We start from the raw sequence: 16,540 nt of genomic DNA, 5'->3' as shown, positions 1-16,540 counted from the left end.
CAGCTCTTCTCAAAGCACAGTTCTCCAATCTCTGCCTACCAAGTAGCAGAATTAGAAGCAATGTGCCTGGCTGTGAATCAGTTTCTCTATTAATCGAGGGTAGTTATTTTGCCTTCTTCAAGAAGTTAGGATTAAATGATTTTGTGTACACAAAATGCTAATGTGTGCCTAGCCTACAGTCATAGTCCAATAAACTTCAGATAGATTTACTGTAATAAAATATTCTCAGGCATGAGCAACACTACATGGCCTTTTTAGGTGAGACTAGATAGTGCCTCATTTTTCCATGGATATGTATTTTCAAGGAATGATGTTAAATTTTAGGAATAAATATATGCAGTGTTCCTTCACAGGTATTATACATTACAACAGTGTACCAAATGTCAGAGAAAGGTTGTTCGAGGAATGACTCAGAAAGTTTTAACCTCTCTCCTCTCCATCTTCTCAGTTACACAAACAAGCAAAAGTTTGAAGTATCTTTTTAAATTAGATTTAATTTGTATTAGCCAGGTAGTTTAACCTATAATCAGATTTGGTGTAGTTAAAGCACATCAGAGAGATTTCCTCAGTTGGTGAGGTTATAGGAAGGAAGAAAGGAGCTAGGCTTTCAGAAAAGCTTCATAGATTCTTGCCTCCCTCATGTCTTGGCTTTTTTCCTTCTACTCCACCTGGGCCTGGAAATTTGCAATAAACTGCAGCTGCCTAATTACCAAGGCTCATTTGGGGAGGTGAGTATATGCAGATCCCCATTGTGCCTTAACTGCATTAATATGCCCCCGGATGATAGAAAATTGGCTAAAGCTCTTTTCAACCTTGATATTTGTTTGTGAGTGTTCTGCCTTTCCTGTACTCTCTCATTTCCCCCAATGAAAATTGACCACATACCAAATCTCCCAGGAACTTAGTACATTATATAACACTCATGTATACTTACTTGCTTTTGTGTTTCCCATTTCTTCATTGAAGAAACCTTTACCACTGTAAAAGCTTGGATGTATATATATTTGTATCTTTATACATACACTTTTAATCATGGCTAAGATATCATTTTCAGTGCATCTGGTGCTCTGGAGTTGTTCTTTAATATCACTATTCTTCTTGGCACTGATTTAATAAGAGTTCTGAAACCTGCTAAGTAAAATCATATGTGGAAATCTTCAATACACATCTTTGTGGCTTGGGGAAAAGAGAGGAATTAGTGTGAAACCTGAAAATGTGTTTTAAAGAGAAACCTTACATTTAAAAAAATTAGGTAGCTGTCTTCAACTGATAAATTAATCTTGAAATTCCAACCATAATTTTCAAATTCAAGACACTTAAAAGCCACTTTGAAGAAAAGCAGACAACACCTCTGAACCTGCCACCGTGAAAGAGCAGCATTCAAATGAGTAGCCATTTTGAATTTTCCTTCATCTCAGCAGTCTTCCTTCCCTGGCCACTTTTCATGATTTTCTTTTTCTTTTTTAATCAAATTGGAAAGCCTATTTAGCAGGCTTTTTAGTTGAAAATGGGACTATATAAAAATTCACCAAGGGAATCTTTGTCTCTAAATGAAGTGAGTCCCAAATGGCTGCAGAGTCTGTGGTTTCTGTGAAAGACAAATACTCTCTTCTGAATCTCCTGAGGTCCAAAGGTTGTGAAGTCATGCACATGTATTGCTAGGCCTGGGCATACCAAGAATAAAAACAGAGTCAAATACTGCCTCAACACTTTCAAATGTTTATTTAAAGTTATCTGCTGCTATGACATCGTAAGATTTAACATTGTTTAGTAATCCTTAGCACATGATAAAGAAAAGCTTGTCAGTTTAGGGCTCTAGTATAGCTGACTTTTGTGGTTTGTTCTTCTGAAAGCATAGTTTTTAAAAGATTATAATTCCTCGAAAAAGTATAGTAGTGAAGCATAGCTTGTTTTATACATATGCTCCTTCTAGAGAAATTCAAATGATTAAAAAAATGCTGAATCCCACTCTTCAAACAAACAAAACAACAATGACATTTAATTTGAGGTCTATCAGTCTATTAGATTTGTTTGTAATGAATAAAGAATCCATTAAAAATTAGTGATTTATCTATTTGTGTAACTAATAGTTGATTTTAAAAATCATGGTACAGCATAACCATGTCATAATGGCATAGAAATATACCTACTAGGATAGTTTCAGCTTGAAATTATAAAGCTTGCTTTACAAAACTGCATTTCTTCTTTTGGCGGGCAGGGGTGGGTGGGTGTGTGGCAGCTTGTGCTGTCCCTGAGCTTTTGGGCTCAAGGTCAGCACTCAACCACAAATCCACTTCCAGCTTTTTTGGTGTTTGATTGGAGGTAAGACTCTCGCAAACTTTTCTGCCTGGGCTGGCTTTGAACCGCAATATTAAGATCTCAGCCTCTTGAATAGCTAGGATTACAAGTATAAGCCAGTAATGCTAGGTTATATTTCTTACTTTTAATATTTCTCACATTATAAAATAATAATATGGGGGCTGGGAAGGTGGCTCAGTGGTAGAGTGCTTGCCTTGCATGCATGAGGCCCTGGGTTCGATTCCTCAGCACCACATAAGCAAACAGAAAAAAGCCGGAAGTGGCGCTGTGGCTCAAGTGGTAGAGTGCTAGCCAAGAGCTGAGGGACAGCACCCAGGCCCAGAGTTCAGGCCCCATGACCCGACCCGACCCCCCCAAAAAATAATATGTACAACATGTTAGTATGCTATACATATTCATGTTATAGAAGGATTTATTTTTTTAAAATGTTTCCTACATAAGAGAGTACACTTGCAATATACTTTATTTATTGTAAAGGTGATACACAGAGGGGTTGCAGTTATATAAGTCAGGTATTGAGTACATTTCTTTTCGAACAGTGTCACCTCTTCCTTTGTTTTCTCCCAGTTTTTTCTCTCCCGACACCCCACCCCTAACCCCAAAAAGTTATATGGTTTATTTTTAACGTATAACTGCTGAATTAATTCACCCTTTTTCCCACCATACTGTGTTTCCCCTTCCCCTACCCAAATCAGATAAAATTACATACAAGACAAGAGGTACGGAAATAAAAAAAAACAGTGGCAAAAGGACAAAAACAGAAGAAAAAAAAAAAAAACACACACAAAAAGTAACATTGAAAACCTCTTGTTTCCATTTCTTGGAGTTCATTTTGATAAACATCATTTTTTATGATCATATGCACATAGCTGTTGAGCCCTTGTGATCCTCTCCTAAAGAATAGCCTCCTTTGGTCTCACTGTGTGAATGTTTAGAATCCTGTTTAATGTATCATGTCCAAGTGTAATTTTTTGTCTTTTACTATCCATTTGGTTTATTTGTAGATTTATAGGCACATTCTGATTATTACAAATGAGAGAAACCATGCAACCCATGTTTCTTTAGGTCTGGCTTACTTTGCTTAATATAATTTTTTTCAAGTCTTTCTATTTTCTTATGAATGGGGCAATATCATTCTTTCTGATGGAAGCTTAGAATGCCATTGTTTATATTTGCCACATTTTCTTGATCCATGACACTGAGGGGCATCTGGGTTGATTCCATATTTTGATTATGGTAAACAATGCTGCAATGAACATGGTTGTGCTGGTGGCTTTAGAGTGGCCTAGTTTATGGTCAATTGGATAAATGCCCAGATGTGGAATTGCTGGGTCATAGGGAAGCTCTACATTTAGTCTTTTGAGAAATCTCTACTGTGGTGAGTGGTTTGACAAGTTTATATTCCCACCAACAGTGTATAAGAAGAGATGCTGGCAGGGATGTGGCCAAATGGGAAAAATACACTTTCAATTGTAACCGATACAAGAAACATTTCTTTTGTTATTTATGGTATTTTAAAGCATTACTTACCCAAAAAGAGTTTTGTTACATTTTCATACATGCATACAGTGTACTCTAAACTTGCTCTATCACTGTCCCTCATTCTCTTCTTCTTTTAACAAGCTTCATTGTTTTATTTTGATACATGCATATGAAGTACTTTGAGCATAGTCACCTCATTCACTTGCTCAATTGGAACTCTTCCTCCCATTGTTATCTGCCCCCAACAGAGCCTATTTTACTTTCCCGTTAATGCTTTTTTCGTTACTTTTAGTGTTATTAATTTCACAAAAGGATTTCCCAGTAGTATTTCACATGTGAATATATTATAATTTAGTCAAGTTAAGCTTATCTATTGCTCTCTTTTCCTCATCCTCCACCTACATCTGTTATCTTTACTTCTTCCTGGCCCCTTCATCTCCCTAAAAAGTTACAGTTATAACACACAGGTTTGACTGTATGTGGATGGATGGATACACACACACATTTTTTTTCAGCCCTACTATGGTTTCTCACCCTAAGTCTGCCTACAGTTTTGGTCACTTTGTAGGTTTGAGCTTCCACTCTCCCCTCTGTTGGTGCTATTTGCATTTATTCCGCAAGTCTTTATCCCCAGCTCCATCTTCTCTTTCAAGCACCTGACCAATATTTCTAACTGGGCACTGCCTCTTCATCTCCTTTGAATATTGCAACTTAGTATGATCGTTGAGTTATTTTCTTGAAGCTCTGTTTCCTAAGTACATTTTTAATGAACACCAACATGTCTGTCTGAATTATTATATATTTATTGTTAATAAAGCCCAAACTGATGAAATCTTACATTGTCTTTTAGATTATCATCTGTGGAAGACAGATCATCTGTAGTTATTTGTCTCAAAGCATAGAACTAAAAGTCGTTCAGCATTACATTGGTCAAGATGGTCAAGCTGTAGTTCGAGAACATTTTGACTGCCTCACCGCAAAACAGAAATTACCTTCATACATATTAGAAAACAATGAATTGACAGAGTTGTGTGTTAAGGCCAAAGGAGATGAAGATTGGTCAAGAGATGTGTGCCTGGATCCCAAAGCTTCTGAGGACAGCATTGTCATTCAGGTATGAGAAGTGGTACAATCTCAAAGAAAGTAGTAACAAGGAATATTTTCACAATATGCTTTTTACTTGATATAGAACCTAATCTATTAAAATACTACTTTTTAATCTTATTACTAAGTAATATGTACAAAAGGGGAGAAATCTGAAAAGAATCTAGAAAAGCTTTGGAAAGTGCTTCTCAAATGGTTGCCCTCCCATCTCTATTCTTCCTGGAACCTTGAAAAAGATTCTGACATACCAAGCCTGAGGGGGGTGGCAGGAAATACAGGGTGGCAGCCTCTATACTTGAGGACTTTAGTGATGGTTAGTTTTTTTAATCTCTCCCTCAGTCTTCACCATCATCATTTTTATTCCCATAAAGAACAAATCATCTCTTCCACTCTCACACTGGCTTCTTTTCCACTCTCCATTGCAAAACCCTATCTTTATGGAAACAGCCATCCACTTTTGCCATGATAAAATCTGATTTTGTTTACTTGTTTTGTGAGTGGCTTTTTTATATAACATTAAACATTTTTATCATCAAAACTAATAATGCATGTCTTATTTTGATCAATTAGTAGACTAGTTAGTATCTAATAGGACCCTTTTCCATCTCATTTGCAGGTGCCAGCTTCAGACAGTTCTATTATTTATGTCTGGTGCACAGTTTTGACTTTGGAACCCAACTCTCAAGTGCAACAACGAATGGTGAGTGCTTTCCCAACCCTGAAATATGGTATGTGGCTCTGACCTTTTCTGCTCTGAAATAAATTAAGGTCAGAGTGACCCAAGGAAGAGATTTATTGCAAGTTTGTTTCAGCATCAAGCAGCTGGAATACTGCAACAAAGCAAATATGAAAGTTGTTCTGTCCTTTTATTTTTATAGATTGTGTTCAGCCCTCTTTTTATCATGAGGAGTCATCTTCCAGATCCCATTATCATACATTTGGAGAAAAGGAGTCTGGGATTGAGTGAAACACAGATTATTCCAGGAAAAGGACAGGAAAAACCACTGCAGAACATAGAACCTGACCTTGTACATCACCTAACATTTCAAGCAAGGTATTGGCTAAGTACATTATATTTTTTTATTTAATTTTTAATTTAATTATATTTTAAGTTTAACACTATGTATACACGATGTATACAGGGGTTATAGTTACATAAGTAAGGTAATGAGTACATTTCTTGTCAAACAGTGTTACCCCCTTCTTCATTTTCTCCCACTTTCCCTCCCCCCCCCCCCCCCCCCCGCCAGCTCCCCATCTCACCAAGTTGTAAAGTTCATTTACAACATAGTGTCTTGAGAGTAACATTGTTGAATTGGTTCACCCTTTGTCCTTTGTCTCACCATTTTGTTATTCCCCTGTGCTTCCCCAAAACAGATAAATGTATATATAAGACCTGGGGTACGAAAATCAAAAACAGTGACAACAGGGCATAAACCAAAGGAAAAAAAAAAGAAAAAGAAATAACATCACACAGTTCATTAAAACAACAACAACATTGTTTCTATATCTTAGAGTTCATTTCAATTAACATCCTTTTATATGGTCACATGTACGTACATAGCTATCGAGCTATTGTGATCCTTTGCTAGGACTGTCCTAGATATATACTAATTAGTACAAATGAGGGAAACCATGGAGCCTGTGTTTCTTTGGGTCTGGCTTATTTTGCTTAATATTATTTTTTCCAAATCTTTCCATTTCCTTATGAATGGGGCTATGTCATTCTTTTGGATGAAAGCATAGAATTCCTTTGTCTATATATACCACATTTTCTTGATCCATTCATCTACTGAGGGTCATCTAGGTTGATTTCATATCTTGGCTGAATAAATAATACTGCAGTGGACATAGTTGTGCTGGTAGCTTTAGTATGGCCTTGTTTGTGACCATTTGGATAAATGCCTAGGATTAAGATTGCGGGATCATAGGGGAGCTCTATGTTTAGTCTTTAGAGTAACCTCCATACTGCTTTCCAGGGTGGTTGAACAAGTTTACATTCCCACTAACAGTGTAGTATCATTTTCTTCTGGCCACATTCCTGCCAGCATCTGTTATTATTTGTTGTCTTGATAATGGCTATTCTAATTGCCGTGAGGTGGAATCTCAATGTAGTTTTGATTTACATCTCTTTTATGGTCAGAGATGTTGAACATTCTTCGTGTGTCTATTGGTTATTTTTATTTCCTCTTCAGAGAAGTCTCATTTTAATTCTTTAGTCCACTTATTAATGGGGTAGTTCTTTCTTTGAGGATTTGTTGTTACAGTTTTTGTTGTTGTTGTTGTTGTTTTTTAGCTCTAGTGTATTTTTTATATGATGCCCTTGTCTGTTATATAACTAGTAAAGATCTTCTCCCAATCTGTGGGCTTTCTGTTTATCTTGCTAACTATGTCCTTTGCCCTGCAGAAGCTCTGCAGTTTAATGCAGTCACAGCTATCCAGCCTTTCTTTGATTTGTTGTGTTTCTGGATCTTTATTTAGGAAGTTTTAACCTGTGCCAAGGAGCCCTAGTATATGCCCTATCCCTTCCTGTAATATTTTCAAGATATTTGCTCTTACCTCAAGGTCATTGATTCTGGATCCAACTTCAGTTTTCTACATGTGTATAGCCAATTCTGCCAGCACCCATTATGTACGTTATATTTTTGTGTTTTCCTAAAAACAGTTCAATTGAAAAGAAACCTGGTACTATTGGAAGAGGAGGAAAGATGGATGGGGTTTATTGTATGATTTCTTATTTTAGGAGAAAATTATCTTTTAAGTTGCCCTGACTAGTATTCTCTTATTCTTTTCTAAGGATTTACATAAAACTCAGCCTTTCTCATTAAGCTTAGAAATTACTAAGAGGGGAGATGGGTGTGGTGGTTCACTTATATATTCCAGCTCCTTGGGAAGCAGAGAAAAGAGAGTTGTGATTTGAGGACAGTCTATGCCAAAAGTTAGTGCAGGATCCTATATGAAAAGCAAGTTGTTGTAAGTGGTAGAGTACAAGCATAAGCCCGTGAGTGTAATCCCCAATACTACACACTCAAAGAACCAAGAGTAATAATCAAAAAATATAATTTGCTGGATGCCAGTGGCTCACGCCTGTAATCCTAGCTATTCAGGAGACTGACATCTGAGGATTGTGGTTTGAAGCCAGCCTGGGTAGGAAAGTCTGTGAGACTCTTCAGTAAACCACCAGAAAACTGGAAGTGGCACTATGGCTCAAAGTGGCAGAGCTCTAGCCTTAAGCAAAAGAGCTCAGGGATAGTGCCCAGGCCCTGAGTTCAAGCCCCATGACTATATATCTCTGTGTGTGTGTGTGTGTGTGTATATATATATATATATATATATATATATATATATATATAATTTATATTTAATTGACACATTATGTTGTAGTTGAAAATGTGACTAGAATTCTCATCCAAACATGGGCAGATGAGAAGGAAAAGTCAGCACTCAGATCATCCCAAAACTGTGTCATAAATTCCTAAATCACAAAAAATAGGCTCAGTCTTATACAAAAGTATTAATCTATATTCTATTTGTAGTTACATTTTTCTTAATAAATTATAGACCACTTTAGAAATTTATCTGTTTTTTCTTTTTGTTTCCTAGGGAAGAATATGATCCTTCAGATTGTGCTGTTCCCATTTCAACAGCACTTATTAGGCAAATAGCCACTAAAATCCACCCTGGAGGCACAGTTAATCAAATCCTTGATGATTTCTATGGGCCCGAAAAGTTCCTTGTCCCCACATGGCCCTATAACAAGAAGGATTCTGACAGGTACCATTCCTTAGTGATCTTTTTCTGTACATACTTGTAAACATTAAGAATACTAGATACTGTAAAATGGTGGTGGGAAGGGGTGGGATTTACATGTATCTGGCATATTCCGATCTTTCATCATCTAGTTAGGTATATTTTATAGTATTTTTTAACTCATAATATAGAACATAAGTGCATGAAAAGTTGTTTTCTCCTGCTTGCACATTGAATGAGTCTGATATGAAGAGTTATCATACAGGAGCACTGTGTGTCTGGAATCCTTAAACATATTTCATGAATACTTAAGTCATCATATTTCATCGAGTCTCTTGGATGTGGTATTTGGAACAGGAATGAACAGCTGAGTCAGTGGGATAGCCCAATGCGAGTGAAGCTGTCAATCTGGAAGCCATATGTTAGAACATTGTTGATAGAACTTCTACCCTGGGCCCTGCTTATCAATCAGTCCAAGTGGGACCTCTGGCTATTTGAAGGCGAGAAGATTGTTCTGCAGGTTCCTGCTGGCAAAATTATTATCCCTCCTAATTTTCAGGTATTAATTCACTTTTTAAATGAACATAAATCTTTTGTCTTAACAACCAGATTTTATTCTGAGATTGCCTTTATGATCTTAACAGAGTGAATCATCTGTGGACTGTCCTGGTAGGTGCATACGTAAGGGGTGTGGAATGTTCTTTGATATTCAGACTTTTCAGATGTATTTTTTCCTCATCAGCAGTATTCATGGTTGATTTGTCATTAAATGTGGTAAGTTTTACTAGTTACATTCTCATTTCCATTGTATACAGAACATTTGACAAGTATCAGGGTTTGTCTTCTCAAGGTGTTAAGGATACAAAGCCATATTATGTCCTAATCCACTCCCTACATATTCTTTTCAGTTCTGAAAATTCTCTGAAATCTGAATGATGCTAAGGAGAGAGGAAGGAAGGAAAGGAAGGAAAGAAGGAAGGAAGGAAGGAAGGAGAGAGGGAAGGAAGGAAGGAAGGAGAGAGGGAAGGAAGGAAGGAAGGAGAGAGGGAAGGAAGGAAGGAAGGGAGAAAGGGAGAAAGAGAACACAAAGGAAGGGTAGGAAAGAGGGAAAAGAAAATAGAGTAAAAAATCATAAGAAAAATATTTTCCTGATAGAACAAAGAATCAGAGTTGTTGTTTTTTTAGCTTTAGTCCACAAACATCTTTATTCAATTGCATTTTTCCTTTTAAAAAAATCAAATGCTGTTACCTTATAGAATTGGAATGTTGACCTATTTGGATCTAAAGTTGCATATTATTTTCTTGTCAAATGAGATGAAACCTTTCAGTTTTTAAGCCTTTCGTAGTCACATCTTGAGTGTGTTTTCCCCCATTTATAAATGTAGATATCAGTTGTAAATCAGTTGTAAAGACAGTGGAAACCAAGATTGAATATATATTGTCATTACAAAAAAATAGGAGGATATTTGGCTGCTTTAATAGACTTATTACATAGTATTTTAAGGTCCTGTAGGTTGATGTTAAAAGTACCAGAGTTATGAAAAATAACTGAGGAATTATTTTTCAGGAGGCTTTTCAAATTGGAATATATTGGGCAAATACAAACACTGTCCACAAGTCAGTAGCAATTAAATTGGTTCATAACCTGACATCTCCAAAGTGGAAAGATGGAGGCAATGGTGAAGTTGTGATATTGGATGAAGAAGCATTTGTTGATGCAGAAATAAGACTTGGTGCTTTCCCAGGACATCAGAAGGTAAGATCAGAGTTGATGTGGACTGGGGAAATAACATGACACCTTTGTAAACTGTTGAAATGAGTGTGGTATTTCTTTTGTAATCTTTTCAGTATTACTTATCCGAAGTAATTTATAGCAGTGAAATGCTTGATTTCTTAACTTAGACCTCTGTTTTACAGTGGATCTTTTCCCCTTTACTAGTGACAAAAGCTGTGTCACATAATTTATCCAGTAGCTACTCTCTTTCAGATTACTGAGCAGTCACTTGATTTATAGTATGTAAGTGAACTTACTGCAAAATACCCACAAACTGTACTTGTCCTGATTCTTTAAAATAGGAAATATTAGGGCCTGGGAAGGTGGCTCAATGGTAGAGTGCTTGCCTTACATGCATGAAGCCCTGGGTTCTATTCCTCAGCGCCACATAAGCAGAAAAAGCCAGATGTGGCACTGTAGCTCAAGTGGTAGAGCACTAGCCTTGAGCTGAAGAGCTGAGGGACAGCGCCCAGGCCCAGAGTTCAGGCCCCATGACTGGCAAAAAATTTTTTAAAAAGACAGGAAATATTAAGTAGCTAGCATTGTAAGTATTCAGTGAAAAAACAAAGATTCCTACAGCAAGGGATGTCTTCTGAAAGGGACATCTTGAATATAACAATGGAGACCAACTGATTGTCTTACTCAGCGTCAGTTGTTATAAGAGGGAACTGCATTTTTCAAGAGTGGACCAGTTTCATGTGTTTTAGAGATAAGATTTTAGATATGCTCTATTTTTAGATATAACTGAGTATATAAAAGATATATTCATTTTTAATGTTTGCATAAATCTAAAACCTTTGAAAACCAACAACAATAATAATAAATTATAATCTAGTAACCAATCATATTAAACTGAATGTAAAAAAGTTGTGTATCATAATATTAAGTCTCCTGTTCTTCTTATATCCTATATTCATTATTTTGGCTGTCCTAAATGAGAAAAAGAAAAGATAGTTCACAGATTAGTAGAATTCACAATGACATTACTCTGAGAAGAAATTGGATTTTTTATGCCCCTCTCTGAAGATTCTTTTGAGAGAATTCAGAGTCATTTGGTTGTGTGTGTGTGTGTGTGTGTGTGTGTGTGTGTGTGTCCACACGTGTGTGTGTGTGTGTGTGTCCACACGCATATGCCTGTCCTGGGGCTTGAACTCTGGGCCTGGGTTCTGTCCCTGACCTTTTTTCTTTTTGCTTAAGGCTAGCACTGTACCACTTGAGCCACAGCTCTATTTCAGGCCTTTTGTTAGGGCAGGGAGAGGAGTTATTTGGAAATAAGAGTCTCATGAGAGGGGCTGGGAAGGTGGCTTAATGGTAGAGCGCTTGCTGGGTTTGATTCCTCAGCACCACATAAGCAGAAAAAGCTGGAAGTGGCGCTGTGGCTCAAGTGGTAGAGCACTAGCCTTGAGCTGAAGAGCTGAGGGACAGCGCCCAGGCCCAGAGTTCAGGCACCACAACCGACAAAAACAAACAAACAAGAAAAACAGTCTCATGAACTTTCCTGCCTGGCCTTGGCATTGAACTGCAGTCCTTGTGCCTTAGCCTCCTAAGTAGCTAGGTTACAGGACAAGTCAATGATACCTGGCTCATTTGGTCACTTTTTTTTTGGGGGGGGGGGGAAGTGGGGGGGTCCGGTTGTAAAGACCGGACCTGTAAGCAAAGACCTGTAAGCATGAGTTCCAAAAGTTGAATAGTTGTAAGTTCAGAACTACCTTCAAAACCTGGAAAGTCTGTTACAATGTACAGACAAAGAAACAATACCCTAACCCCTCACAACGTCACCACAGCAAGTGCTAATAACTGTGAATGAAGGAGCTGTTGGTAAATATACTGCTTACCTATTGCTCTTTAGTAATAACTCAAACTTTTGAGTCTCAGGAATTCCTTTACACTCAAAAGTTATTGAAGACTACCTAAATCTTTTATTTCTGAGAGTTGTATCAGTTATTACCATTAAATTAAGGTAGAAATGTTTAAAGCATAAGAATTTTAATATATTCCATAAGCCATTAAATGATATGTTACATTGCCTGTGGGAGAGTCCACTGTTCACTCATGAGGAAATTAGAGTGAAAAAATAGTGTCTTATTACTGTTTTTAAAACATTTTTTGCACAGGGCACTGGTGGCTTATACCTGTAATCCTCTCTACTCTGGTGGCCAAGATCTGAGGATTGTAGTTCGAAGCCAGTCCAGGAAGAAAAGTCCCTGTGGGACTCTTATCTCCAATTAACCACTCAAAAACCAGAAATGGAATTGTAGCTCAAAGTGATAGTGTCCTAGCCTAGAGCAAAAGAGCTCAGGGACAGTGCCCAGGCCCTGTATCATGGAGGAAATACAGACTTCAAGCCCACCACCACTACCAACAACAACAAAATCATTTTCACTTTATGACACTCCCAGCTTGCTCAGAGACCTCCCCGCCATGTGTGGCCTCCCCAGGCCACCCTCTGAAAACTGCCATCTTGAGCTCACCAGTTACTAAATGGGTAGGGAGCATTTCCTCTGAACTAATGTTCCTCAAATAATACAATAAGGCAATGGAATGATGAATGTAGTCGTGAATAGCAATGCAATAGAGCCAGGCGGCATGGATCCCAAGCCCAAGTAGATTTTGGCAAGTTGAACAGTAGAACCAATAATAACTACCTATGTAGATATTATGATGATTCAATTAGGTATTATGATGTTTCAGCTCTGTATTTCCTCTGTAATACAAGAAGACATATAAATTACCAAGATTGAAAAGAAGATTACAAAAATCAGTAATGTGCTTAAAGTATTTAAAATGAGTGGGTAGCACAATATTGCAGTATATGAGGGTCAATCATTATTTTTTCTCTGTTCTCATCATCATTGTTTAAAACTGTCAGAACTCTCCTTGTTTCATAAGAGGCATTTTATAAGATCACTAGTATAAAGAACTTGAGGAGTAGATATGCTTGGTTGAATCCTGTTGAGTAAGATATGTGTTAGTTGCTTACATATAAGTGCTTTATAAATATTATGTGAGTTAATTTACAAACTAATCTGAAAATCTCTTCTCTATCACTACACAATAATAGCAAAAGTAACTGGCTTGCTGAAGAGTAAATGCTGTCCCCTTGCATTGGCCAAGACATCTTTGAGACTGAAAGGGAAGGCTGTTAAGTACACTGGACAATAAAGTTGATGCTATCCTGAACAAACCAGATAAAATAAATTTAAGAGATTTGTATATGTTACATATCATTATCATTATGTAAAAATCGCTTTTTCTTTCCTCATTCTTGTAGTTGTGTCAGTTCTGTATTTCCTCCATGATACAGCAAGGTATACAAATTATTCAGATTGAAGACAAGACTACAATCATCAATAATACACCATATCAAATATTTTATAAACCACAGTTATCTGTCTCTAATCCTCATTCTGGAAAGGAGGTAAGCTATTCATAATATGGTTGTTTTGTCTACATTTTTATAAATCAACAAATAGAATTAACTTTTTCAGTCTAGTGCAAAGAACAAAGTGAACACAGTATAGGTAATTTAGTGTTAGTAATTAGATGCTGTAATTCAAACCATGTATGGCCTGACCAGTGCCTCCAGGTAATTAATGAGCAGAAATCCTAGTAGGCAGCAGATCCTGACACATTGTTAGATTAGTTCTGTCACCACTGCATCTGCTTACATTATCTAGCATTAACCTTTTTTTTTTGGTCATGGGCTTGAACTATGGGTCTAGGTGCTGTCTTTCAGCTCTTCAGTTCAAGGCTAGTGCTCTACCACTTGAGCCACAGCACCACTTCTAGTTTTTTGTGGTTAATTGAAGAGTCTCACCGACTTTCATGCCTGGGCTGACTTCAATCCTCAGACCTCAGCCTCTTGAGTAGGATTACAAGCATGAGTCACCAGCACCTGGCTAGCATTAACTTTTTGTTACTCTAGAAGATTCTCTAAACCTCAAGTCCTGTGGCTTGCAAGGCAGATGTTTTTCATGCAAATTAGAAGCCACAGGACTTGAGGAGCCAAGTGGACCAAGCGTTAGGACTGAACTGAACTCCAGTCTGCCAGCTTTATGTCCATGAGAGTTATAATGTGAAAATGTACCAGCTCATTTATCTTGACATCTCAGTGACAGGATATACATTGAACAGTATTCACAAGGATTTTTTACTTAGTTTTTTTGTGCAATTAAAATGAATAGTTATATTTAAGAGAAAATGGAATGCTACTGTTTCATGCTATCAAACTCTGTCATATAGGAGGGCTGGGAGGGTGGCTCAGTGGTAGAGTGCTTGCCTTGCATGCATGGGTTTAATTTCTTAGCACCACATAGGCCGAAGAAGCTGGAAGTGGCACTATGGCTCAAGTAGTAGAGAGCTGAAGAGCTGAGGGACAGTGCCCAGGCCCAGAGTTCAGGCCCCACGACTGACCAGAAAAAAAGAAGGAGTGGCTGGGAAGGTGGCTCAGTGGTAGAGCACTTGTCTTGCATGCATGAGGCCCTGGGTTCGATTCCTCAGCACCACATAAGCAAAAAGAAAAAAGCCAGAAGTGGCGCTGTGACTCAAGTGGTAGAGTGCTAGCCTTGAGCTGAAGAGCTGAGGGACAGCGCCCAGGCCCAGAGTTCAGGCCCTAAGACCGACAGAAAAAAAAAAAAATGACACACAAACTATCATATAGGAAAGTATTGTCTTTCTGTGCCTTTGTCTGCAGTTATTATGTTCCATATTTTTAGGTCCTAAAAATTATAGAATAATCAAATAGGATTAAAGTTTTATACTTTTTGCCTCGAAACCTGTGTGGTATTTACAAAATCCAGAATTTTATTCTGGATTACTAAAATATCAATAAAAATAAACATTGATTGTCCAGATGGAAATAGGTCATTGACCTCTACATTGTAGGTGAGGACGAAACAAAGGAATTGGCATGTGCTCAAGTAATTTTCCTGCTTGCCCCTACTCCAGAGCCTCCTGAAAATGAAAGGCTTGGTTCAAAGGTTTTTATTTTCCCCCTTTATTTACAAAACTACTGATGCCAGAGGGTTAGAAATACAATGTACAGGGGAGGATATAATCCAAATCACAAAGCAGTAAGTGGCAAAGCCCAGCCCAAAACCAGTTTTTCTGTTCATGGGTTTGGGATTTCCCCAAACCCCAGTCTCTAGACCTCTACCTCTTGAGTAGCTAGGATTACAGGTGTGAGCCACTGTGCCTAGTGTTTTAAAACACCCTAGCTCTATTAGTATGCCCAGAAAAAACACACTGTGGGCTGGAGTTGTGAGTTAAATGGTAGAAAGCTTGCTAAACATTCATGAGACCATAGGTTCCATCCCCAGTATTGAAGGGAAAAATATCAAGTTCAATTTCCTGCATCTGCATTGTGGTAGTAAATATGCTCCCTCTTACTTATCTTTTTTTTTCCAGTATTTTCATGTTCCAGACAGTGCTACTTTCAGTATTTGCCCGGGTGAGGAGCAGTCTGCTAGGAAATGCAGCTCTCTTCCTTGTTGGGATTTCATGCCTGACATTGGGTCATCAGTGTGGGATGTATCCCTGCTTCAGAAACAGATCTTGCTGGGCTTTTGCCCTACAGCAGATGCTGACAGCTCGCAGTGCTGGAGCCTACCAGCTATAGTTAAACAAGAGTTTCCCAGACAAAGCGTGGCAGTGCCCTTTGGGAACTTAAGGGAAAATGGATTCTGTTCCAGGTATTTGACATAAATGTGAATGCCCTTCTTTGCTTGTTGAAGTCAGTGTTCATCCTCAGGCCAAAAGAAGCAGGAGGATGGCTACATTGCGCCATAGATGTAATGCTAGGCTTTCCTTTATCTCTAATGACTTCTGGATTTTGTGTACAGTTGATTGCATGTCATGATCACAAATAGTGTGTCCCAGTGTACTGCTTATAAGATTTGTTCCTTTTCCACCTCTATGCTAGGGGGAAATGATGGTGCTCATACTGTTGTAGCAGCAGTACATTGTAATGAGAGGACTCACCTTTATTTTTAGGCGTTCTTTTGTAAAATGGTGACATGTAAAGGCTAACGTATGTTAGTTTTGACAATCTGTATGTGTAATTTAGAGTGAATTTTTCTTTTATGCCCATGCAATTATTTAACTCCAAGTAAT

General features: G+C 37.8%; 1 protein-coding gene across 2 annotated transcripts in view; it reads left to right on the top strand.

Moving 5' to 3' along the window:
* The window catches only part of Vps13b (vacuolar protein sorting 13 homolog B), a 505,216-nt gene that overhangs the window by 449,641 nt on the left and 39,035 nt on the right, over positions 1-16,540 (top strand). For both annotated transcript variants that reach the window (XM_042673185.1, XM_042673186.1), the window contains exons 45-52: positions 4,652-4,915; positions 5,522-5,605; positions 5,784-5,959; positions 8,509-8,679; positions 9,013-9,214; positions 10,223-10,411; positions 13,701-13,847; positions 15,836-16,119. In XM_042673185.1, coding sequence (XP_042529119.1) covers positions 4,652-4,915; positions 5,522-5,605; positions 5,784-5,959; positions 8,509-8,679; positions 9,013-9,214; positions 10,223-10,411; positions 13,701-13,847; positions 15,836-16,119 — 1,517 coding nt within the window. The remainder of the gene's footprint in view (positions 1-4,651; positions 4,916-5,521; positions 5,606-5,783; positions 5,960-8,508; positions 8,680-9,012; positions 9,215-10,222; positions 10,412-13,700; positions 13,848-15,835; positions 16,120-16,540) is intronic.

The sequence above is a fragment of the Dipodomys spectabilis genome, unplaced genomic scaffold, assembly GCF_019054845.1.
Source record: "Dipodomys spectabilis isolate Male_0828 unplaced genomic scaffold, ASM1905484v1 ptg000783l, whole genome shotgun sequence".
Classification (NCBI taxonomy): Eukaryota; Metazoa; Chordata; class Mammalia; order Rodentia; family Heteromyidae; genus Dipodomys; species Dipodomys spectabilis.
This window is presented reverse-complemented; position numbering and strand designations above follow the sequence as displayed.